Raw genomic sequence first — 27,053 nt, 5'->3', positions numbered from 1 at the left:
TACTTGAACAAAAACATCCTTAACGTTGTGTCCGACCATCGTTCATCAGAATTTCAGCGATCCGAGGGGAACGTGCTCTTGGTAGCACTGGTTGAGCACCCTTCCCCAGCTGCCTGCCACCTTCAGTAGCCTCCCAAGATGACGGCTCTATCTTTGGTGGTCGATCCCTCAGACCCCCACTCCACTAAGGTTTCTCCGACAAGAGGGTCCCGTGAAGAACCAGAGGGAAGGGCGGAGACAGCGAAGGAAGAAGGAGGGGGGATGGGAAAGAGGGAGAAACATCAGCCTAAGCCTAACAGCTCCAGATCGCCCCAAGAGTCCCCTGGATCCTGAACTCGAGGTGAAGCTCAGAACACGCCACCTCCCCGTCCCCGGGCACAGGTTAGCGGCTGGAGTTGGAGGTACAGCCTCCCGCCCACCGCCGCCCCCGCCCCCATCCTCACCCGAGTAGAGGAGTGAAGTGCACGCGGCTGGGAAAGCAGCGAGCGCCGGGAGAGGGGCGGGGAGAGGCGCTGACAAATCAGCTGCGGGGGCGGTGAGCGGAGGAGAAGGAGGAGAAAGAGGAAGAGGAGGAAGACCACGACAACGAGAAGGGGACCCGACAGAGGGGGTGAGAGACCGAGCGCCGCAGCGTGGGGCGAGGTGTGTGCTGGCTTTGGAGCAGACCCGAGGACCGAGCCCGGCCCTTAGCATCCTTTGCGCTCTCTCCCTGCCTTCCCTTCCAACCCTCTGTCTCTTTCTCTCGGATCCAATTGTGCGGGGGACGGGGAGTGGCAATTCGACGACAGGTTCGTGGGTTTGCCTCCCACGCCCCCAGCCTCTCATCACCGGGTTGTGCTGACAGCAGCCTCCTCTGGGGACCATCCCTCTCCTGGTGCCGCCTCCTCCCTTCCTGTGCGCTTCTAATTCTCCCTCTTCCCATTTAAATAATATTTGGGAATTGTTTTTATAAACCTTCTGTAAGGGGGTTGTTGAGAGGAACTGTAGTTGTGAGGATCAGAGGGGCCCAGGTAAGTACCCATGGATCTAAACGGGCAGCTTTGTAAATACTGGGGGAAACCGGGGAGGAGGGGAGTCGTGGACTTCTGGGAGGGAGGTTGTTGCTGCCATAAGGACCCGCTGTGTCGAGTGTCTCAGAGGTGGGTGCTTATCTCTTTAGCGAGCTGAGGAAAGTAAGTTGACCGGGCTTCCTCTGGCATCCGATATCCCATTCTTTCGTCCCCAAAGGCTGAAAGGTTACGCTGGTTCTCTGAGATACGCTTTTCCCTTGGGAAACGCGAGGATGCTCCATGGAGCGTGAGCAGCCAACTTTTATTTCTCTATTACCTTAAATCCCCCAGTCCGCCCTCTCCGTTTTCTCGCTGAAGTAAGCAAGCCGTGTTCGGCAGATCATTAACTGGAAGCGCAGGGAGGGCAAGTCAACAGGTGGTAAGGGGTTAACAGGTGCTGGCGCCGTGTGGGTAGCGAATGCACGCGCGCGGAGAACGCCCCCTCGGGTGGCGGGCGCGAGTCGGGAGAAGTCGATCCCGGCTCTGCACTGGCGCCTGCTCAGAGTAGATAGTTGGGGGCGGGGATGGCGGGTCTGGTGGATAAGGCGGGTGCGGTGGATAAGGCGGGTGTGTGTGGGCTCACTGTGGGCCTGAGGTTGAGCCACACCCAGAGTGAGTAGTTCTCTTACCTACCCTCTTGGTGATCCACCAGTTAGCCCTCTTCTGGGATTCATTTTAAGACAGTCCCTGAACCCATGTCTCCAGCTCCTGTTCTTTTCCTGTGATCTTTTAAACGTACTTCTAACTTACCTTGTCACCATTTGGACTCTCGGAAGTTGAAAGAGGGGTCCGTCTTTTCATGTAACTACACTTCGAAAATACAGTAAGAACAACTCAGATGATTCATCCTATTCCATGTTTAGGCAGCTAGAATTTACTAGCCAAGATGGATGAGGGATGCTAAATTTTTAATGCAGAAGCTAAAAAAAAAAAAAAAAAGGGTTTTTTTGGGGTGGGTGGGGTCCAGTGGTTGAAATAAGAGTATATAAAAAAAATAAGAGTCTCACACTTTTGGGATTTGTACTGACCTTTCAGTGGTTTTTATCTTGGGTGGTTCTAATTTTATTTTATTCTACCCAAAAGTTCTCACTGAAATTATATTTTGTGTTCTCCAGTGTGGTGTAAAGGAATTCATTAGCCATGGATGTATTCATGAAAGGACTTTCAAAGGCCAAGGAGGGAGTCGTGGCTGCTGCTGAAAAAACCAAACAGGGTGTGGCAGAAGCAGCAGGAAAGACAAAAGAGGGTGTTCTCTATGTAGGTAGGTAAGCCCTATATGGCATCTTGTGTTTATGACTGATGGGTTAGGATGATTGATGGTCTAAATGCTGGTATTACTTGCTTGATTCATTTTTGCATCACCACTTGTCAAGAGGATAAACTGAGTCAGAGGACTCTGTAGGTAGGTAAATGTGTATATTTGAGCTAATAGTAAAAAGTAAGGATAATCTTTTGTTTTTTCAGAATATTTAATTTTTCAGTAATACTTAAGACTTTTTAAATGAGTGCTTCTGTGCATAAGGGACTATAATTCATAAAAAGTTTTTAAACCTCGATCTCAAAAAATAATATTTCTAAGAATCAAATTCATTTATGGGTCTTTGATTTTTTTTATCATTGTGAGTAATATTGGCAAATTTTAGTGTATTTGTATTTTAAAATAAGACTTCAGTATGGCCCTGGGATATGTAAAAAGAGACCTATTGTGGCCCTAAAAAGGAAAGGACAGAAAAATCTTTGGTAGAATTCATCCTTGTGACCATTTGGTAAATTGAAGGCTAATTGCTCAAAAATGTACCCGAACGCTGCGGCTAATATCTCAGAGACATTTATATATCTAATTCATTTATCAAATGACAGACATACTAAATAATGAGACCGATGCTTATCTTTTCTACTTGTTCCTAAATTGCCACTTTGTAATATTCATGCAGATCCTGACTCTGTTTTTCTTATCTTGAACTGTGGTAGGTTGGGTGTTATTTTACAAACCACTTCAAATTCTTTGGGAAGGAATAGACACATACATAGACAAACACTCATCCACAGGACACATGCACACACTCACCTGCTCTTCTGCCTCTCCTCTTTGTCTTCTGCTGCTCTGAGCGCGCTCACACATTCTCTGGTGGCAGCAGGAGCTCAGCATGTGCAGGAAGGTGGAGGATGAACCTATTGGGGGGCAGACGGTACTGTGCCTATGTCTGTGGGTGAAAGACAGCTCTGCTGTCTCTCCAACATGAATGCACTGAAAATGAGTTATACTTGGGATGATTTTTGTGAATCCCTCTCATATTATCTTTTTCTCATTGCTCATAGACTCTGAATTGGCTCGGTTTGCTACAAATCTTCAGTTTATTCTTTCTCTTAAGATGTATTTTCAGAAAAATCATTGAATTAAAGAGTATTACAAGAGGAAAAAAATGAGTTAATTTCAAGTGTTTTTGTGAAGTGTGAATCATATCTTTTTAGGTGGAATTTGGAATATCGAATCTGTGTTGCGCACGTAATCAATATCTTTATAGTTGTCCTCAGTTTTCTAAGTTGTACACATGTGTGCTTGCAACTATTCTTTGATTTCCATTATTTTATAATTTAGTAACTCTAAAATTTTTTTAGGATGCTAATATTTACTCCTTTAGTTGGTAGTGAGTCCAGAACTATTGAATATTAATTTAATACACTGCTGTTTTCTAGGTAATAAACAGATTTTATCATCTGGAAAACTTTTTGTTTTCATTATCAAACTATACATTTGGGCAAATGATTTTATTTTTTTGAGATTAATTCTGTTATTTGTTATTAAATAAAATTGTAATTTGTTTACATGTCACATGTATTTTTAAATCATCTTCAATATATATCATGGTATTTAACACATGGTGCATTCTGTAAATTATTTATTGGTTGTGTTCCAAAGGATAGTTAAAATTCGAACTCAAGTCCAGGATTTAGGATGAAAACTGACTATGATAAGACAGAGTATATAGGTCAGGATTGATAAAATTTTCTGTAAAGTGCTAGACAGTAGCTATTTTAGGCCACAAGATCTCTGTGTCAATGAATCAACTCTGCGGTTACAGTGTGAAAGCAACCATAGACAATAATTAGCTGTGTTCCAATAAAACCTTATCTACTGAAACAGGTGTTAAGTTCATTGGCCCATAGACTGCAGTTTGCTGACTCCTGGAAAAGTAGAGAGAACATAGATTTCATGTCACAAAAACCTAAAATCTAATCCAGGTTGCCTCATTTATTACTTTTAGAATACTATAAAATTTACTTAACATCTATGAGTGTTACTTCCTTCATTTCTAAAAATATTATTTAGGTAAATGCAACTCCCTTGCAGAGTTTTTGTGAGAATGTCATAATAAAACAAAACACATGAGAAATAAAGCACACTTTAAAAAAAAATTAAAGACTTTATTTTTTTTGGTAGCAATTTAGGTTCACAGCAAAATCGAGAGGCAGTTAACAAGAGGTTTCTCATGTACCCCATGCCTTCACACATGCGTGGCCTCCCCCATGATGTACATCGTCCACCAGACTGGTACATTTATTAAACCTAATTGAACCAACATTGCCACATATCATAATCACCCAAAACCCATAGCTTAATTTAAGGTTCTCTCTTTGTGTTTTGTATGTTATTTATACTCTTTGCATCTGGACAAAGGTATAATGAAGTGTATATGATGGTATCCTATAGATATTTTTGGTATCCTAAAATTGTTTGTGCATCATTATTCATTTCCCTCCACCAACCCACAGGAACCACTGATCTTTTTTTACTATCTCCATAATTTTGCCATTTCCAGAGTGTCATATACCTGGAATCATACAGTATGTAGACTTTTAAGATTGGGTTCTTTCACTTAGTAATATGCATTTAAGGTTCTTCCATGTCTTTTCATGACTTGGTAGCTCATTTCTTTTTAGTACTAAATACTAATTCCATTGTCTGGATATACCACAGTTATCCATTCACCTACTGAGGGACATCTTGGTTTCTTCCAAGTTTTGGCAAGTGTGAATAACACTGCTTTAAACATCCATGTACAGGCTTTTGATTGGACATAAGCTTTCAGTTCCTTTGGGTAAATACCAAGGATCACTATTGCTGGATCATATGGTAAGGATATGTTTACTTTTATAAGGAACTGACAAACTGTCTTACTAAGTGGCTGGACCGTTTTGCATCCCACCAATGATGAATAACTGTTCTTGTTACTTCACATCCTTGTTAGTGTTTGGTGTTTCAATATTCTAGATTTTGATCATTCTAACAGGTGTGTTGTGGTATGTGATAGTTTTAATTTACATTTCCCAGATGACATATGATGTGGAGCATCTTTTCATAAGGCTATTTGTCATCTATATATCTTTTTTGGTGAGATATCTGTTAAGGTATTTAGCCTGTCTTAATCTGGTTGAATTTTAAGAGTTCTCTGTGTATTTTGGAACTAAGAATTCTCTGTGTAGTTCCTTTTCAGACATATCTTCTGCACATATTTTCTCTCAGTCTGTAACTTTTCTCACTCTCCACACTTCCTTTCATAGAGCAGAAATTTTTAATTTTAATAAAGTCTAGCTTATTGATTCTTTATTCCATGAGTTGTGTTTTTTGTGTTATATCTAAAAGTCATTGCCATACCCAAGTTCATGTAGGTTTTTTCCTGTTATTCTAGGAGTTTTAAGTTTTGTATTTTACATTTCGGTCTGTGATCCCTATTGTGTTAATTTTTTGTGAAGGGTTGTTGTCTATTCTTTGTCTCCTTCTCCTTGTTTCTTCTTTCTTCTTGCATGTGGACGTCCGTTTGTTCCACCACCATTTGTCAGAAAGACTGTCTTTGCCTCATTGTATTGCTTTTGCTCCTTTGTAAAAATCAGTTGGCTGTATTTACATGGTTCTATTTCTAGGCTCTCTATTCTGTTCCTTTGATTTCTTAGTCTATTCTCTTGCAATTATCACACTGTCTTGATTACTATAGCTTGGTACTAAGACTGAGAAGCAAGTAGTATCACACCCGTGATTTCATACTTCAATATTATCTTAGTTACTCGGGAACTTTTGCCTCTCCACATAGACTTTAGAATCTGTTGATATCTACAAAATAACTTACTGAGATTTTGATTAAGATTGCATTGAACTATATATCAAGTTAAGAAGAACTGACATCTTGACAGTATTGAGTCTTCCCATCCATGAACACAGAATATGCCTCCTTCTATTTAGTTCTCTGCTTTTGTTCATGGGAGCTTTATAGTTTTCTTATAAAGATCTTGTATATATAGTTGGTTAAATATACACTTAAGTATTTCATTTTTTTGGTGCTAATATAAATTGTATTGTGTTTTAAATTTTAAATTCCATTTGTTCATTGCTGGTATAAATGGAAGTGATTAACCTATGTTTATTAACATTGTGTCCAAGAGTCTTACAAAAATTATGTGGGTTTTTTTTGGTCATTGTTGATTCTTTATAATTTTCTACATAGAGAATCAAGTCATCTGTGAATGAAGATCGTTTTATTTCTTCTCTCCCAATCTGTATACCTCTTATTTCCTTTTATTATCTTATTGCATTGACTGGGATTTCCAGTATGATGCTTGCCTTGTTCCTGGTCTTAGTGGGAAAGGTCTAGTTTCTTGCTATGAAATATGATGTTATCTGTAGGTTTTTTGTAAATATTCTTTATCAAGTTGAGGAAGTCCCTTCTATTCCTAGTTTACCAGAAATTTTTATCACAAATAGGTGTTGCATTTTGTTAAGTGCTTCTTTTGCATCTATTGATATGATCATGTCATTTGTCTTTTTTATCCTGTCAATGTGATGGGTGGCTTTAATTAATTTTTAAATAATGAGCCAGCCTTGCACACCTGGCATGAATTCCACTTGGTTGTGAAATATAATTCTTTTTATACATTGTTGAATTTGATTTGTTAATATTTTGTTGAGGATTTTTGTAAAGCATCCTTTTATATATAGGAGCCATGGTTGTTCTTATCAAATAAACTGTCCAACAGAATAATTACCTTGTCGACATATTTTCTTTTTATCTTTTCTTTTGTCATTATAAAACTCACAAATAACTAGAGTGAAAGATTGGAAGTAACTATAGAATAAAGTTTCCTAACTTTGGAAAGACTGAAGATGTTTAGTAGACTGTTTTCTTAAGCCTGATGAAAAAGTAATCTCATTCCTTTATAATATTATATTTTGGGCAGCTATCTTTTAACTAATTGAAGAACTACCATAAGAATCAGTGCTGTTTTATGAATTTTTTGTTTATGATTTGTATATAAGTTTGCAATCAACATACTTCAATTTAATAAACAACAATTATCTCAATCAAATGGCTTAGGAATTATAAATCTAGAGTCCAACTGAAGAGTAAAAAATTTAGTTTTCTTTGTGTAATGCCAGGTATTATAACAGTAAAGGTGAGAAAATTATCTTCAAAACTCTCTCAGTGCTACTTTGCTCAGTAAGCAGCAATGGTTAAGAGTATAGATTAATATCTCAATTGCTCAAATGCTCTCAAATTGCAATACAGTTCACCTGGCCATCAAGTTGATAAAAGGCAACATAACAGGCACAACAGTAGCACAGATGACTATGACTATAGTATAGTCTGACTATGAGTTCTTGCAACTCCTAGGCATTACTTTAGACCTTCTCCACTGTGCCTTGTGAGGTCATGAGAGATAAGATGGAATCCTTGTGGCCGCTTCAGCTGATGGAAGCTTTCAGCTTTGGTGTATCTTCAGTTTACTAATCACACAACTACTTGTTACCTACTTTGTCACTTTGTTTTCAATTACAGTTTACTCATCAGTTAAGTGTTGATTACTAATTATAGATACTAATGAACAACTGACAGCAAATAACAGGTGATTGGTTTGATATGAAGCAACTTCATTAAAACCCTCATTTATCCTTGAATCAGGATACATTCCATGATTTAGACCAATGTCCAATTCTCAGGCATTGCTCAGGCAGAGAGGAAAGACCATTGACCAACTGATAAACATGTCTTTCAAATAGTCATTTTAAAAATATGGAGTACACGGAGTGGTAGAGGGGTACTAATAAGTAGCATTCCCTTATATACAAGCTGTTCTCACCTTGCATATTTCCAGGATAGAAGAATTTCAGTTAAGACAGTTAGTTGAATGATACCAGTCCCTCACAACACAGTTCAAATTTGTTACTACAGTACATAAACTGTGATTACATAAAGTACAACCTTTGCTCCTAGCTCTTCAGCCCACACATTGCTACATAAATAACAGAAACTCATTATAATCCAGGATCAAATTATATCATTTTTTCCAAGTTTGTCAGTGTTTGATCATTGCACATCTGCTATTTAGCTCACACACACGGCAAATCCCATGGTTATGATGCTTTCTTGTCTCCCCAAAATAAACCCATACGATATTTTACAAAAATGCATAATTTAAAAAGGAAATTGGCCAAAAAAGATGAAAGTGCAGGAAAGAAATGACATGAAAATGCTGGAAGTAAAATTTGAATGAAAGGATGTTTTATTTATACAACAAATAGCTGACTTTGGGAATGGTAACACTGCTACTGTTCAGGAGACTCTAGATAATGTAGCCAGAGGAACTTACTCAAGCTGAAGTAAGCAGATGAAAAAAAGTTATGATGAGTAAGTTGAAGATGTTTCAGAGGAAGTGCTGCTGCAGAAGTAACCCACGTTAAGGAACTATTAGAGATCTAGCATGATAAAAATGCAAAGGATAACGTTTTGGAAACTGATCCAAACTTACAAGAGTATGACAATTCTCTAAGACTTAGAAAAGATGCTCATGCCAAATACGAAGTTATATAATGAGAAGAAGACAGCACTGTTTAAACTAATCTTGATAAGTTTTTTACAAAGAAATAAAACACTTTAAGTCTCAAGGTCTTAAATTATGATATGCAAAGGAAATATTAATATTGCTAATTTTTCATTTCCCTGTAAATTTATAAATGATAAGAGAATTTTTAATGTTTTGACAAAAAATTTAAAGGTCATGGGATAATTGTAACTTTTACTACTAATTAATTGTCATTTTCTTCATTGATATTTAAGGCCACTTTCTACAGACAACTCAGCTTTTGTATGGTCACTTTACGATCCCATAGTACTATACAAAGTGACCCTTGATTGCAAAGTATGCATAAATACACATGAACACATTGACACATCATATTACATGTGTAAACTGCTACTCTGTATCCTTTTATATATTTAGTAACTGCACAATTTCATTTATATAAACTTATGATTAACGATTTGTTCTGTTTTAAACTGCAAATCCCTTTACAAATATTACATGTAAAGTGTAATTATTTCTTACTTTACGGTATATACTAAACACTGTTTTAAAATCTTTATGTGTATTATTTCCTTTGATTTTTCATGTTGACTGAATGATGTGTATTTGATTATTATGTGGTAAAGTAAAGATTTAAATCGCGGAAATCTGAATCCAGAAACTACATTTTAAAGTTTTATTTTAATTTCTATTGTTGAAATAAATTTAACATACAATATTATATTAGCCTCAATTGTAATAGTGATTTGACAGTTCTATACATTACTCAGTGCTCACAACGGTAAGTGAAGTAACCATCTGTTACCATATAGGGGTGCCTGGTTGGCTCAGTTGGTTAAGGGTCTGCCTTCAGCTCAGGTCATGATCCCAGGGTACTGGGATCAGCCCCATTTCTGGCTTCCTGCTCCGTGGGGAGCCTGCTTTTCCCTCTCCCTCTGTCATTTCCCTACCTGTGTGCACTCTCCCTCTCAAATAAAATCTTAGAAAAATAATGTTATTACAATATTATTGAGTATTATCTCTATGCTGTACTTTTCATCTCTGCAACTTATTTATCTTATAATTGGAAGGTTGTATTTCTTAATCATTTTCACCTATTTCACCCATCCCTCACCCACCACCCTCCTGGCAACCATCAGTTCTCTGTTTGTTTTTTTTTTTTTTAAGAATTTATTTATTTGACAGATAGAAAGTGAGAGAAGGAGAGAGAGAGCACATACAGGGGGAACAGCAGAGGGAGAGGGGGAAGCAGGCTCCCTGCTCAGCTCGATCCCAGAACCCTGAGATCATGACCTGAGCCAAAGGCAGAGGCTTAACCCACTGAGCCACCCAAGTGCCCCATCAGTTCTCTGTTTTTATATTTCTGGGTTTGTTGTTGTTGTTGTTGTTTTGTTTACTTTGTCTTGTTTTTTAGATTCCACATATAAGTGAAATAATATGATACTTGTCTTTTTCCATCTGACTTATTTCAGTTAACATAATACTCTCTATTGTCTATCCATGTTGCTGTAAAAGGCAAGATCTCATTCTTCTTTATGGCTGAGTAATATTCCATTGTGTGTGTGTAACACAAACACTACCCATATCTTCTTCATCAGGTCATCTGTCATTGGACATTTATGTTGCTTTCATATCTTGGCTGTTGTAAATCATGCTACAATAAACATAAGGATATGTGTCTCTTTTTGAATTAGGTGTTTTCATTTTCTTCAGATAAATACTCAATAGTAGAATTACTGGATCATATGGCATTTCTATTTTTAATTTTCTGAAGGACCTCCATACTATTTTCCAAAGGAGTTACATCATTTTACATTCCCACCAATAGTACATAAGGGTTGCCTTTTCTCCACATTCTCACCAACACTTATTCCTTTTTGATACTCACAAAAAGTATGAATATCAAATACTCATTTGACTGAGTATTTGATGTGAGGTTATATTTCATGGTGGTTTTGATTTGCACTTATGTGATGGTTAGTAATATTGAGTATCTTCTCGTGTGTCTGTTGACTATCTGTATATCTTCTTGGGAAAAATGACTATTTAGGTTCTCTGCCTGTTTTTAAATTGGATTATTTGTTAGTTTTGGTGTTGAGTTGTGTAAGTTCTTTATATGTTTTGGATATTAGCCCCTTATCAAATATCTTATTTGCAAATATCTTCTCCCATTCACTAAGTTGTCTTTAATTTTGTTGATGGCTTCCTTTGCTGTGAAAAAGCTTTTTATTTTGGTGTAGTCCCAATAGTTTATTTTTACTTTTACTTCCCTTACCTCAGGAGACATGTGCATAAATATGTTGCTAAGGTCAATGTCCAAGATATTACTGCCTGTGTTTTCTTTCAGGAGTTTTATGACTTCAGGTCTGACACTTAAGTCTTTACCAGTTTGAGTTAGTTTTTGTGTGTAGAATAAAAAAGTGTTTCAGTTTGACTCTTTTGCATGTATCTGTGCAGTTTTCTCATCACCACTTATTGAAGAGACTGTCTTCCCCATTGTATATTCATGCCTCCTTCATTGTAGGTTAATTGGCCATGTGAGTATGGATTTATTTCTGGGCAAAACCCATATTCTTAACTATAGTGCTATAGTTTATTATATGTTCTATTTTTTTTTAAAGATTTTATTTTTATTTATTTGACAGACAGAGATCACAAGTAGGCAGAGAAGCAGAGAGAGAGAGAGAGGAGGAAGCAGGCTCCCCGCTGAGCAGAGATCCCGATGCGGGGCTCGATCCCAGGACCCTGGGATCATGACCTGAGCCGAAAGCAGAGGCTTTAACTCACTGAGGCACCCAGGCGCCCCATTATATGTTCTATTTTTATCAGAGGTCTTTAAATATATTCAAATGAAAACTTCTTAACTGTATTTAAATTGTTTTATTAAACATAGATACTTTTCCTTGACTGTTTAGTAAAATGTAAATTTAAATACGATGCATCCAAATTTCACTTAATGACATTTATATATTTTCATAAAAATATTTAATGAACATATTCAGCGTGGTCTTGTATATTCATTTAGGTCATTTTATTGATCATATTATTTAAATCATGGATATGTGCCTCTAAATTTTAAATAAATCTGGAAATTAAAGCTTGCCTAAGACCAGTGTTTTACAAATTTGATCCATGAATCATTAGAATTAGATCATGAGGGTTATTAGAAAATTCAAATATCTGTACCTGATATTTCCTGAATATTTGAGGCTCTGACACAACAGTCAGGATTTTCAACCAGTGCTCTACCTGACTGATTCTGCTGCACTTTCCAGTTTAAGGACCCGATTCTTAGAGATTATTTAATTAATCTTATATAGTCATTTTAGTGATGGGGAACCTGAGATTCCCTTATGCTTTTTTCCTTTGTTTTAAAGTGTTTACTGTTATTTCTAACATACCTAGGAAGGCTTTTTAAAACAGCGCATTTTTTAAGCTGAGGATTAGTACCTCGTTTAATCTCCAAGTATAGTTTTAAATAATTTCTCAGTTTTTATGCCCTCATTTCCTTAGATTGTTCTATGTCTGATAGAAATAGATTATTTGACTTGCAGGGTAGTTTTCAAATGAATTTCCAATCCACTATTATTTTCTCCAATTAAAAATTTAATTAAAAAACTTGTGTAGAGGTGCCTGGGTAGCTCAGTTGATTAAGCATCTGACTCTTGATTTTGGCTCAGTTCATGATCTCAGAGTCATGAGATTGAGCCCCACATCAGGCTCTGTGCTGTGCACGGAGCCTGCTTAAGATTCTCTCTTTAAAAAAAAAAAAAGTCATGATTATGAGTTAAAATTTTATTTTTTTTTTTGTAAAATATTTTATTTATTTGTTTGACAGAGAGAGAGAGTACACACAAGATGGGGGAGCAGCAGGCAGAGGGAGAGGGCTTCGGCAAGCTCCCTACTGAGTAAAGAGCTCGATGTAGGACTCGATCCCAGGACCCTGGGATCATGACCTGAGCTGAAGGCAGATGCCTAACTGACTGAGCCACCCAGGTGCCCCTGAATTAAAATTTTAATAGGAGAGAACTGCTGCTAGTTTTGCTTTCTTCTATTTGTTGTGTGATTACAGGAATTCCTTGTTTTAGGTTTTTTATTCCCTAAGGATATTTTTCTATTTGGGCTTCTAAAGTTGAGAGTTTTTTTATTAATTGTATTTAAAACTAGCTAACCAGCAATAAAGGCCAGTTTAAGACTTATGTTTATGTTTCAAATTTCTTTTTATAGGCTCCAAAACCAAGGAAGGAGTGGTTCATGGTGTGACAACAGGTAAGCCCAGGGGGCCCATATCCAAGAATGATACTGAAAATATCTAGTAAGCATTAATCATTCAGAATGTAACTGTAAACAGCCACTGCATTCACAGAGAAATATTCTAAGGTAACATCAGCTTTGTTTAACTTTAATTCTTTATTAAATATTTTAAAATAAGTAAATATTTATTATAGATAAATAAAACAGTATATTCCATTATCAAGATTGATGCCTCTGAATTGACCAGATACATTTAATTTATGGCAGTATCACATTTAAATTTCTGAAACATTATGTTTTGGCAAACTTCTGCCATAAATTTCATATAAAAATTGCCAGTTTTCAAAGGATTAATGTCAAATTTTCTGTAGATTATAATAAAACATTCTGACATTAAACTCTACTCCATATAACATTTCCTTGATGATTCAGAAAACATTTTAGGAAACAACCTTGGAATGATCAGTGAAGTATTTATTGTATTTATATCTATTTGGCATAATTTTAACAAGAACTTGAATAGGTCTTTAAGAAGACTGCAATAAATTAATATAAAAAATGTTGAAAATGGTGGTGATGAGGAGGAGGGATATGATAGGGACAGATAGAAAAACGAAAGGAGAACTAAAATTTAATAATCTTGAGAGCCCACAGACTTGCTGTGATTCAGTTTCATGTTGTATGCATTCCAAGCTGCCTGACAGATGGGGTAAAACAGGATGTATAATCAGAAATATAATTCATATGATCAGATAGCAGTAAATGTAATAGTGTCTCAGAAAAATACTGTCTTCTTATTACTGAATTATAAAATGAAAATGGAGAAAATCAAATGGGAGTATTAATACAGTTTTGTGGTTGAGACCAAAACAATGGAGCCAGACTTCCTTGGTCCAAATTTCTGCTTATCACTTATGAGCTATGTGATTTTCTGCAGTATTCATAATCTTTTTCTGATTTAGTTTCCTTATTTGTGAAAGAATAAGTAGGATTGATGTACACAAATACCCAGAATAATGAAATTAAGTAGTGGGTATTATGCAGGTGTTATTTATCATCACTCTATAGTGAGTCTATTTTGAACAACATTTTTACAACTAGTGGAGAAAAATATTTCATATGACTGTTTTATATATTCTTTTGATAATAAGTGAGGGTGCAAAATGAAAATAGAACCCTTTGAAACTGATTCTGCTAGAAGCTAAATTAAAGTATGCTGTTTGTATTTGCTCTGTTGCAATCCAATCAATATGTAATGCCCAGAACAAGGCAAGTCAAGGAACTGGGTTGACTTCTAGGGACAGTCTGTAAATATGGTGTTATTAAGCATGATTTGAATAAGATCTGGATAATAGACTGTTGGAGATTATACTATCTAGAGCCTAGCTAGATTAATGGTGTTCCATTTGGTAGTTGAAGAATCCATGTGGTTTAGAAAGTGGATAAGCTTGTGGCCAGATTTAGAGTCTGTGGTAAAAATTAAAGACTACAACTAATAACATCTTTGAATGGAGGCTATGGAGATGGGCTGCAAGGATAACTGTTAACAAAGTCAGAGTTTTCATCCTCTCCGCAATGACAGAAGGTGAATATGAGTTTGTGTGTGCATGTGTGTGAGTGTGTGTGTTCACTACTGAAGTTTGTACAATAAGGTAGCATTTTGTTTTCTGAAGGACAGTATCCTATCACCTTATGTTTCCCTGGTTTAATAATATTGAGAAACTTTGCATATCATGTCTTCTTTAGCATATTAAAGAATCTGAGATATTCCATAGCAAAGAAATGTTCATAATTTAGTTTAATCTGGGGTTTCTCAAACTTGTTGACCTTATTTCAGTATCATTAGGATTGAGCGAAACCAGTGTTCCAGAGAACACTATGGAAAATGCTGCTAAGCAGCAAGGCCATGATGATTTTGATGTAGGTGGTATTTGTAGCCATTATACCAATCAACTACCCTGGCAATAACAAAGTATCAAAAATGTCATAAGTAGCCTGACTACGAGAAATGCCATGGGATAAATCTGCAATATATATCATCCTTCTGGACGGTATTATTAATTATTTAATAATTATTTAATATAAAATTCCAAATTTCAAGTATAAGGATAAATAAGTTTAAGATAATTACCTCCATGGTTAAGGAAAAGAATTGGTTGTTATACTTGGTCTAAAATGTTCATTATGGCTACATAATGTAAGTGCTAATTAAATGTTATTATTATAATTATTCTTAAAGCAAGGAAGTGAGAAACTATTATACAGTATAAAATATTATCATCTAATGTCAAAAGAAAACTTTCCTCAAGGTTCATCCTATTGTTTATTTTTCAGAAATATAGACTTCAGTAAACTTAGTTAGATCAGGAGTTTTCTACCTAAAAAAATCTAAGAAAAAGAATTTCTCCCAGTAGATAATCTCCTGATAAAATCTAAAAATCTCTACCTTACACCCTAGCTATTTGATCTCAGTTCATTTTTGTTGTAGTTGTCAACTTAATGCATTATGTTATAGAAAAACATGAGAGTGCATTTAATCTGGATATACTGAATGACATGTCTTTGAAACCTCTTTAAAAAAATAGATGTTGATAAAAGCTTACTTAATTTTTTTTTCCTCATGAAAGTATGGTATAAAGAATTTTCTATTACTCTATTCTGAGTTTTGATTTATAAACAGAAATTTGTCACATGATAATGAACACAACTAATTTCAACATGTTATAATTTATCAAAATGTTTCAAAAATACAAATTGATTTTCCTTAGATACCTAATTTGTACAGTTCAAAGCTAGATCTTAATTTTGTGATTGTGTTTAATATCAAAGGTTTCATTTACTGAATCTATTTGAAAAGTTGGTGCCACATTTTCTTTCTGAAATTTCATATTTGACTTAAAGCCGAAGTAAATCTAATTATAAAAATTAATGAATAACTTACAGAATATACAAAATTCCTTTTATGCATTCAAAATTTATTCTATATCTGCTGTGAAATAATATAAAGAAAAACAACAGGATCTCTGTTCTTTTTTTTTTTTTTTAAAGATTTTATTTATTTATTTGACAGAGATCACAAGTAGGCAGAGAGGCAGGCAGAGAGAGAGGAAGGGAAGCAGGCTCTCCGCTGAACAGAGAGCCCGATGTGGGGCTCGATTCCAGGGTCCTGGGATCATGACCTGAGCTGAAGGCAGAGGCTTTAACCCACTGAGCCACCCAGGCGCCCCAGGATCTCTGTTCTTAATGAACTCCAAAGAGGCTGGTGGGGGTGGAGAGTCACATTGGGAAATGAATAATTCTGGCACAATGTAAAAAGTTCCATAGCAGAAGACCTGTACCCCTGTGGCAAATAATACATTATGTTAATAAAAAAATAAAGTAAAATAATTTTTTAAAAGGTTCCATAGCAGAGATATATCTAAAATTTCATGAGATCACATGAAGAGGAACAGTTGTTGGGAGGAAAGGTTTTTAATTTGGAATTTGACATTTGAGGTGGGTTTTAATAGCAACTTGAATTTGCTGAGTAAACAGATAGGGAGATATCTGAGAAGGATCAAAGCTTCTGGCCAGACAGAACTGTATGAACAAAATTGACAAAGACTGACACATTTGGGGAAGATCGTAAAATATTATACTATGATTAGCTGGGAGGAAAGTATCCCTTTTGATCTTGGTTACGAGGTCATTTCCCTTAAAAACGAATATCATTTATTAGATGAAAAATGTTGAATTTAAATAAGACAATTTGTGTCTTATTTGCTTTTGCCTTGTCACCCTTTTGTTAGGCATGTCATTGAACGGAGAAGTAGTGTAAAAGGCCTTAATGGGGGGACATAGTGACTCAAGGTTACTGGATAATTCACTAGGTAAACAAGTTCTATAGGAATCTTTTAAAATGTGTCTATCCTTGCTACATGTATATTCTGTTGTTTTGTAATGTAACTAATTTACTTACTCTTACCTGATGAAATTATGATAAAGTATAAAGTGCATTTTACTGTTATGTTCACGTACATTAAAAATACATTAATGTGTATACATATACAAAGAATGGTCTAGATATTATAAATATAACATTTTATGGCTGGTACAAAAGTCATGAATCTGTGAAAAGATCGAAATTTATTCTTTTTTTTTTAAGATCAAAATTTATTCTTGCTTGAGATATTATAAGAAAATTGTTCATTTTTCAAGCAAAATTTTTTATTCATGTTCTTGGAAAAGGAAAAAAAGATGACAAGTTAAAGCCCACAATTCACTATTTTTAAAGGATCAACATTCTGGAAATGTTTAAAAACACGAAATCTCCAGGATAGCTTTTCACTGGCATTTAAATGGAACTTTGCATTGGGAATAGCCATTACTTGTTAGGAGGCATCCACTGGATCCCCAAAGTGGTGAAAGGCAAATATCAAGCAACACCTTCTAGGGACTCTTCCTGATTTCAGACTCTAGGATCAGTTTCACCTTCCCCACATTGCCCAGAACTGAAGAGTAGCATCTATCCTTATCGACCACCTTACTTCCATGACCTGCTATCGAAATCCAGCTGCTTTGTCCACATTATTCAATCCCTAGCCTTCTGCAGTGGGTGACGTGCAGTCTGTACGATAATCATGTGACTAGTTAAGAACATTTGCCAACCTAACAGCTGACAGTGCAGCCCATCCAATTTCCTGGGCTCGAGACTATCTGGAGACGATGTACACGAGCACAAAGCATAACCAAGTTAAAAAAAAAAAAAGTTTCTATTTGCTTAGGACAGGGCCTGAGGAAAATTATCACTCAAAACCCTAAATTCCTGAAATCTGGGGAAAAAAGCAAAAAAAAAAAAGAGTTTGTGAGGCAAAAAGGGAAGAAGGCTAGCATTACATAGATGGGCATGAGATGTAAGATGTAGGCTTTATGAATATTAATGTTACAAGATTTAGGTGAAGAGCAGTTTAGTTTTATTTCTCTATTGACCTTGAGATTATTAAAAGAGCAGAAGCTCTCGTCTTTGGTTTTTTCATAGAATTCTTCATTTAGTTGAAGCAAATTTTTTAAATTGGAGTTTCCTTTATTTGGCAATTGCATGGAGGTAATAGAAAAAGATTAATTCAGCAATTATATCAGATCTAGTCTTGGAGAATTTTTGATATGAGAGTAAACCTGCTTCTAAATCTAATCCCAAACTATTTACACTGACTTCTCTAAATTTTTAACTTATTAAAAAAATCTACTGAATCACCATACTGTAGTTTGTTTTGTGAAAAGAAATTATAAGTTTGCTCAGCAAACTTCATTTTCATACTTAATGCCTAGCTTTTTTGTTACCATTAAAATTGTTGAAAATCAACCTTTTTATTAAAAACCATTTTTCAACCACTTGACATTTGATAAAAGGATCAAAATCTTCATAACCATCCCTTACTCTATTGTTCATTTTTTTGGCTTTTTACATTTTTTATTTTAATTCCAGTCAGTGAACATACAATGTTATATTAGTGTCAGGTAAACAATATAGTGATTCAATAATTCCATGCAGCACCTGGGGCTTACCACAGGTTCACTCCTTAATCCCCATCACCTATCAAACCCGCCTCCCCGTCCCTGGTTGCCTCCAATTACCATTAGTTTCTTCTCTATAATTAAGAGTCTGTTTCTTCATTTGTCCCTCTCTCTCCTTTCTTTCCCTTTGCTCATTTGTTTCTTAAATTCTACATATGAAAAAACCCATAAATTCCACATATGAGTGATATCATATATTTGTCTTTCTCTGACTTATCTCACTTAGCATTATACTCTCTAGCTCCTTTCATGTTGTTGTAAATGACAAGATTCCATTCTTTTTTATGGTTGAATAATATTCCATTATATATGTACCTATATGAATTATATCTTCTTCATCCATTCATCAATCAGTGGACATTTGGGCTGTTTCCATTTTTTGGCTATTGTAAATAGTGCTACTGTAAGCATCAGGTGCCTGTATCCCTCTGAATTAGTGTTTTTGTATTTTTAGGTAAATACTCAGTAGTGTGATTGCTGGATCATAGGGTAGTTCTATTTTTAACTTTCTGAGGAAAATTCATACTGTTTTCCACAGTGTCTGCACCAGTTTGCAGTTCCTTTTACTCCATATCCTCACCAACACTTGTTTCTTATGTTGTTGATTTTAGCCAATTTGACAGGTGTGAGGTGATAGCTCATTGTAACTTTGATTTACATTTCCCTAATGGTAAGTGATGATGAACATCTTTTCACATGTCTGTTGCACTTTGGATGTCTTCTTTGGTGAAATGGCTGTTCATGTCTTCTGCCCATGTTTCAATTGTATTATTTGGTTTTTGGGTGTTAAGGTCTATAAGTTATATATATATATATATATTTTTTTTTTTTTTTTAAAGGTTTTATTTATTTATCCGACAGAGAGAGATCACAAGCAGGCAGAGAGGCAGGCGGAGAGAGGAGGAAGCAGGCTCCCTGCTGAGCAGAGAGCCCAATGCGGGGCTCGATCCCAGGACCCTGAGATCATGACCCGAGCCGAAGGCAGCGGCTCAACCCACTGAGCCACCCAGGCGCCCCTAGTTCTATATATTTTTTGATACACACCCTTCATCGTATAGGTCATTTGCAAATATCTTCTCTGATTCCATAAGTTTTAGTTTTGTTGTTTCCTTTTCTGTACAGAAGCTTTTTAATTTGATCTAGTCCTACTAGTTTAGTTTTGCTTTTATTTCTCTTGCCTTGGGAGACAAATCTAGAATAAAGATGCTATGGCCAATGTCAAAGAAATTAGTGCCTGTGTTCTCTTCTAGGATTTTTACGGTTTCAGGTCTCACATTTAGGTTTTTAATCCATTTTGACTTTGTTTTTGTGTATGGTGTAAGAAAGTTGTCTAGTATCATTCTTTTGCATGCTGTTGTCCAGTTTTCCCAACACCATTTGTTGAAGAGACTGTCCTTTTTCCATTGGATATTCTTTCCTGCTTTGTCGAAGATTAATTGACCATGTAGTTGTGGGTTAGTTTCTGGGCTTTCTATTCTGTTCTTCTGATCTATGTGTCTGTTATTGTACCAGTACCATACCGTTTTGATTGCTACAGCTTTGTAATAGAACTTGAAGTCCAGGATTGTGATGCCTCCAGCTTTGCTTTTTCCTTTTTCAAGGTTGTTCTGGCTATTTGAAGTCTCTTTCACAAATTTTAGAATTGCTTGCTGTAGTTCTGTGAAAACTGATGTTGATATTTTGATAGGGACTGCATCAAATGTGGAGATTGTTTTGGAGAGTATAGACATTTTAACAATATTTGTTTTTTCAGGCCATAAGCATGGAATATCTTTCCATTTCTTCATGTTGTCTTCAGTTTCTTTCATCAGTGTTTTATGGTTTTCAGAATACAGGTCTTCAACCTCTTTAGTTAAATTTATTACTACAGAGCTTATTATTTTTGGTGCAATTGTAAATGAGATTGTTTTCTTCATTTCTCTCTCTGCTGCTTCATTATTGGTGTATAGAAATGCAACAGGTTTCTGTAGATTGATTTTGTATCCTGTAACTTATTTGAATTTGTTTATCAGTTTTAGTAGTTTTTTGGTGGAGTCTTCAGGTTTTTTTGTATAGTATCATGTCATCTGTATTTTTCATTTCTGATGGTAACAGGAACACTTATGTGTTGTCTGACTCAGAAGGCATGGTGAAAATGAACAGGCCAGGTGAGATTAAAGAATGATATTGAAAATGAAATAAAGAAATATATATCTGATACCACATGATACCACAATAGCTGCATCTATAATCATTGCCTTTTCCAAATTTTCCTTAATAAAATGTTAACCAAACTTCCGTTGCTCAAAGGTTTTATTTGTGATCATTACACTTGAAACATGTTTTAATATCTGCATGATTATAGCAACATATCTTAGCAAAGATTTAATGTTGTCTAAACCACACTCAAATATCTCTGAGGCTTTTATTTCTTCTGACACTTCAGTTATTTATAGTATGTGCAAATACAGGTCTTTAGAAGTTGACAGCTAGTGGAAATAAAATTATTTTCAGTCCCTGTTGTTCATTTGTCCCTTAATCTGTTGTTGTTCTGGATTTATCCCAGTGGCTGAGAAGACCAAAGAGCAAGTGACAAATGTGGGTGAGGCGGTGGTGACGGGGGTGACAGCAGTAGCACAGAAGACCGTGGAGGGAGCAGGGAGCATTGCAGCTGCCACTGGCTTTGGCAAAAAGGATCAGCTGGGCAAGGTATGGTTGCACACAATTTATGTTACATTGGTAAAGTCTGGGGATCACAGGGCATTTTCGTGGAAGATACTAGGCAGGAATAAGATGCTCACTTGGGAAAGGGCTGACTGACCCTCTTCTCAAAAAAGGGACTACTTTTATGTACGTATTCTTTTTGGAGTTATTAACCCAGATAAATGCATGAAAATTGTAGAGTAATTATGATTGTTTCATTTTCTGGAATAAAGTTAATGAAATGAACAATGTAATAAAAACCAAAAGAACAGTGACATTTCAGAAAGAAAGGGTGCTTTCATGTTAGCTATGAATCTTGCAATCTCTCTTTGTTGGGATATAACAAATGCTTTGTGCCCAACTGACAAATTGTCAAACTAAAGATCTTTCACTTGATTTCTTTATAATGACATCATCTCTTATTAGATGGCATATTTGCTTGTCACATGGCGGCTTATTTGCAAATATATGTTTGTAGAGACTGAGAGTGAAATTGCATACCAGCCAGAGATTGTGGTTTTGGGGTGATTTTCAAATTCTCAGAAGAACCTTGACTGTATTTTTGACAACTATGAGACTCTAGTAAGATTATACTAAAGGTATTATGACTTTCATTTTAAACAGGTAAGTGATAGAAAATGAAGTGTCAACTGGAAGATGAAATTTCAAAAGTTTTGTGACCACAGCAGCAGAGATTTTTGCTGTTCCCTTGGCACCATGGGCTCCTTGCTATTCTTTAAACAAATCAAGTACTTTTCTTGCCCTGGTGTCTCCCTCTGTCTGGAAAGCTCTTCCCAGGTTATATATTTGGCTCACTCTCTCCTCTCCTCAGGTTTTTGTTAAATGCTACCTTCTCCATGAGGCCTGCCCTGACCTATTTGAGATTGGAACCATTTTCCTCACCTCTGCTGTTCCCAGTCTTCCTACTCTTTACTTTTCCCTTTTTTACAAACCAGCACATCAAGCTACTTTCTTATATAGTTTTCAAAATATCTATTTGAAAACCATTTGAGTATAACTTTCGGATCGTTGAATAGCCATAGTTGCGACGTAAAAAAGTTTGCTGGCTCTGGATTGTTTCCACTTCATGTAATTCTATGTAGCAGGCTTTCCTTGATGGATCATTAAAACACTAATAATAAAAATGTGGGACTAAAAACCTGTAACTATTGAGATTTATCACATGCATTTATGTTATCTGGGCAATTGATGCTACTTACGGAAAATCTGGGCTGGGCTTCTAGTGTGGCTCTTCAGCTAACACTTACGTGTATGGTTAATAATAGTAGTATTCCTTTGTGTAGGTTGTCCTCTTCAAATAATTTTATTTCTTATGCTAATAATTATACACAATTATATTTTCTGTCTGAATTTATGATTATAGCTTTATTACATTTCAAAAGGTAGGACGGACTTCAGCTATTAATACAGCAATTAACTTGTTCAATGTCCCAAGCCCTTCTGCCAATCACATAAAAGCTATGGACTTTCTTCTCAGAAATACACATGATAAAGGGCTTCGGGGGGATCTTGGAAGCCCATTAACAGACAAAACCCATCATTTAGACCAACCTTCTGATTGTACAGATAAGGAAAGTGGAATCTACAGGGGGATGTGAACAGTCCAAGGTCACATGCCCAGTTGTAACTGACTGTTTTTCCATATGCTATGTCACTTCCCCAACCACTTCCTCAAAACCTAACTTCCTTTTGAGTTTTTATAAATTGAATTATAGAAAACCAGATTTAACTGGAAAAATTCTGTGCTTCAGAATATTAAGAAACTGGGGAAACATGTACCATCCCCTTCTCATTCTTATTTAAGGAATACTATGTATATTGCAAATAAGGCATGAAAGTGCTTCATTTCTTATAAAATAGGATTTTTTTAACTTTTCTAAAAATATTGCTATTTATTTTAGTACTTTAAAGCAGAAATCTAAATGATATGATAAAATTAACCATTTGGAGATATTTCTCTTATGGGTAATTACAAGTTCTTCCAAATTTTTAGTATGAAAATGAAGCCATAAAACCCAGAAATTGCGGCATAGTTATAGAAAAAAAAAAAAACACATAAAACTGAAAGTTTAAATGGCTGATTTTCATCCCTGCTCTGTTACCAACAGGCTGGTTGACCTTTTGAGTTTCTCCTAAGACCCTTTCTCACATAATGAGAAACTATATGAGAAAATTGTTAAAAAGCCTAATTTAGCAACAATGTTCTGAGTTTCTATTATAACTCAAGGAGGATGCTAATAATCTTTTCATTCTGGCCATATCTATGAAATGCCAAAAATCTTAGAGAGTTTAGATAAAATCATTCAATTTGTTCATTATGAGGTTTGAAATAATGTAATTTCATCATTCAAACTGATCAAAATGATTCTGGTAAATGGAAATAAGCAGATTATTGTTGGTTTAACTAGTTGTTAATGACTCCTTTGGCATACTCATTCTTCATTCAAGAAATAATGCTTGCTCACTATGTGTCTGAAACTCTGCTAGATATTGGGGTTAAAATGATGAGAAAAACCATACATGAGCTTACAGTCTAGTGACAAAGATTTATAATAATCACCTAATTACCATGCAATAAGTATGCAGTTCTAAACTGTGAAATGCTATGGAGTACATAATGCTAAGAACATCCCAGCTAGAATGGGGTAGGGATAAGAGAGAGTACTATAGAGGTTTCCCTGAGGAAGTGATGTCTGCATTGAGATCTAGAAAGATGACTGGCAATTAATAAACAAGTGGGAGTTGGAAAAAAAAAAAAACATAGCAGGCAAAACTAACAACATGAAGAAATCTCACATGGTAGGATGGGGACTTTGGCAAGTCAAAGAGGACTGCAGCTGGAGCCACAGAAAATAATGTAGAAGACGTTGGAGAAATATGAAGGGGGTCCCATCCTCATTGGCTATGTGGAAAATGTTGGTCTTTATTCTAAGAATGACAGAACCTATTAAAAAACTTTTAAGCAAGAAAGGTTATAATTTTGCATGTTGAAAAGATATCTCTGCTCTCCAGGCAGGAAAGATATTAAAGGGAGGGAAGGGTGGAAAACAGGGACCTGTTTGTGGGCTGTGATGGAAAGAGGAGATAACTGCTTGTTCTAAGGTGTAGGTGGGGGAAGAGAAAGAAATGGATTAATTTAAAGACTATGTAGGAGGTAATATCAACAAAATTTGGTGATACATTTCATAAGGCTTGGGGGAAGAGGGATGTGGTTAGCAGGACTGCTGGGTGTTAGCTCATTGAAGTGGATTAATGGCTATGCCATTCTCTTGGCAGTAGGTGCCTCTCTTAAATATCAGCAGTACTGCAAAAGTAGTGGCTACATTGATGTTTAGCCCTCATGCCTTTTGAGGCTCTTTGGCCCATTACTCCATGATTGATAGTGGAACAAATCTTTTTTCTTTCTTTCTCCCTCCCTTTCTCTTCCTTTCCTCTTTTCTTTCTTTAATCCGTTTGGTGTTTTCTTTCTTTCTTTCTTCCTCTTTCTTTCCTTCTTTCCTTTTTCTTTTAGAAGCCAAGAGTTCTAGTAGCTCATTTTGATTTTTCTGTTTTTATTTGCTAAATTTATCTCTTTGGGAACATTTGTTTTGGTGTACTCTATCTCCTTTTGATGTTAACAGAGAGATATGATGACAGATACCTAAGTATTTTTTTATTTGAATTTCATATGATTGAAGATATCCTTACTAATAATTTCTTATTATAAGATATTAGATTAAAGGATAAGTGGGATGTCTTGAATTCTAAGAATTTGCTTTATCAAATATTATTAACTCCTGTACTGAATACATTAGAATAATGCATCTGCTGATCTATATTTTTACCTGTGTGCACAAAAGAGATTATCTGCTATACAATTCAATTCCTGAAGCTCATTCATTTAATTGGAGTGGTAGAAGCAGGCTGCAAATGCATTGGCAGAAATGCTCAAGTTTTAAGTTCAAACAAACAGTGGTATTATGTAGACAAAATTTGTTTTCTACTTTTTTTTTTTTTTTTTTACATTTTATTCACATTTATCTTTTGCTTTTAGTGTGGTCACAGAAAATTAGAACACCTTAAGCAGGAGCTTAATAGCAATTTTTGTAAGCAAAGTTACATTCCATCTCTAGGTCAAACTGGTCAAAGCTTCTCCAGTATTTACAAAACATGGCAGACCAGATGCTATACAAAACCATTGCATCTGGAATTTTTTTTCTTTTATTCTCAAATTGTTTCCTGCTTCTATTGAGAACAAATTATCTGCTTGTACCAAAACTACTATAAGCAAGCGTAATGAGTAAGAGTTGCTCTGTAGTACATCTATGTTTGCAATATACAGCTAGTCACAACATTTGCTCCATTCTGACCTCTCAACAGTGCTTTGCATGTCGTTACTGCTCAAATAAATCCTTGTTGGATAGAGGAGCTTTTCTTCCGTGCTGCAATGCCATAGAAGAGTTGGATTCTCAGCGTCCCTGAGGTCTATACTTATGTATTTTTTTATTTATGGAGAGTGAAAGTTTTACATATACCATCGAACCACTGCCTGACAAATAGTACAGTACTTAGCTTTATTATCACATCCTATTTAGTCACAAACCTACTTACATGGATATTAATAGGTTTCATGCAATAAATAAGTTTGAAGTATTTACAGCCTCAGATACTTGAAATATTCATATATTTACTTTTTTCTTCAGAATTAGAATGAAGTTCCTGAACAATGCCATTTTGAAAAAATTAGATCGGAATATAAGAAATTTTTACTATCCCCAGCACAGTTATCCAGAAAATATTGATTGCAAATGGGCAGAAACATGCATACTTGGTCTCCTGACTTAATTCATAAGAGGATAGCTAATCTAGTGTGGGGTAGAGGAATAAAACAAAGCAGGAATGGGTCATTTTTTGTAACATTTAAGTGTCCTTCTCCTTAATTTCCTTTGACTTACCAGAGCTATCATGTTTAGCTTGATGCAGACTTATTTTTAAACACTTGAGTGTTACATACCTTCTAATTAAATAATCAGATGATGGATGTTGACCTAAACGAACTCATTTATGCTGATCTCACAAATAAGCCAAAGGTCACAGGCAGTCTTTCAGATTTCTTTGAAGAAGTATACACAGATCATAGGTGTAATTTTTTTTAAAGATTTTTATTTATTTATTTGACAGAGATCACAAGTAGGCAGAGAGGGAGGCAGAGAGAGAGGGGGAAGCAGGCTCCCTGCCGAGCAGAGAGCCCGATGCAGGCTGGATCCCAGGATCCCGTGAAATACTCTGATTTATAGTACATTCTTCTTAAATGTCTAATAATGATAGATCTATTATATTGCTCAAATAATTAGAATTTGAGAATTGTGCTTGATGTCTGAAGATGACCAACATGACGTTAGTTGTATTTAAACCCAACCCAAGGGGGCGCCTGGGTGGCTTAGTGGCTTAGTGGGTTAAGCCTCTGCCTTTGGCTCAGGTCATGATCCCAGAGTCCTGGGATCCAGCCCGCATCAGGCTTTCTGCTCAGAGGGGAGCCTACTCCCTGCCCCACCCTCGCCTGCCTTTCTGCCTACTTGTGATCTCTGTCAAATAAATAAATAGGATCTTAAAAAAAAAAAAGCCACAACAGCAAAAAAACCTAACCTAAAAGTTCTGTGG

The 27,053-nt window shown here is 35.8% G+C and overlaps 1 protein-coding gene across 5 annotated transcripts in view; it reads left to right on the top strand.

Annotated features, from left to right (window-relative positions):
• The first annotated feature begins 298 nt into the window (after window positions 1-298).
• The window catches only part of SNCA (synuclein alpha), a 167,091-nt gene continuing 140,336 nt past the window's right edge, over window positions 299-27,053 (top strand). The window contains exons 1-4 of one of the 5 annotated variants that reach the window (XM_047717982.1): window positions 299-381; window positions 2,165-2,310; window positions 13,131-13,172; window positions 21,256-21,398. In XM_047717982.1, the coding sequence (XP_047573938.1) occupies window positions 2,190-2,310; window positions 13,131-13,172; window positions 21,256-21,398 (306 nt within the window). In that variant the 5' untranslated portion in view covers window positions 299-381; window positions 2,165-2,189. The other 4 variants (XM_047717978.1, XM_047717977.1, XM_047717981.1 and 1 more) reach the window with 4 other exon arrangements.

The sequence above is a fragment of the Lutra lutra genome, chromosome 2, assembly GCF_902655055.1.
Source record: "Lutra lutra chromosome 2, mLutLut1.2, whole genome shotgun sequence".
Taxonomy (NCBI): domain Eukaryota; kingdom Metazoa; phylum Chordata; class Mammalia; order Carnivora; family Mustelidae; genus Lutra; species Lutra lutra.
This window is presented reverse-complemented; position numbering and strand designations above follow the sequence as displayed.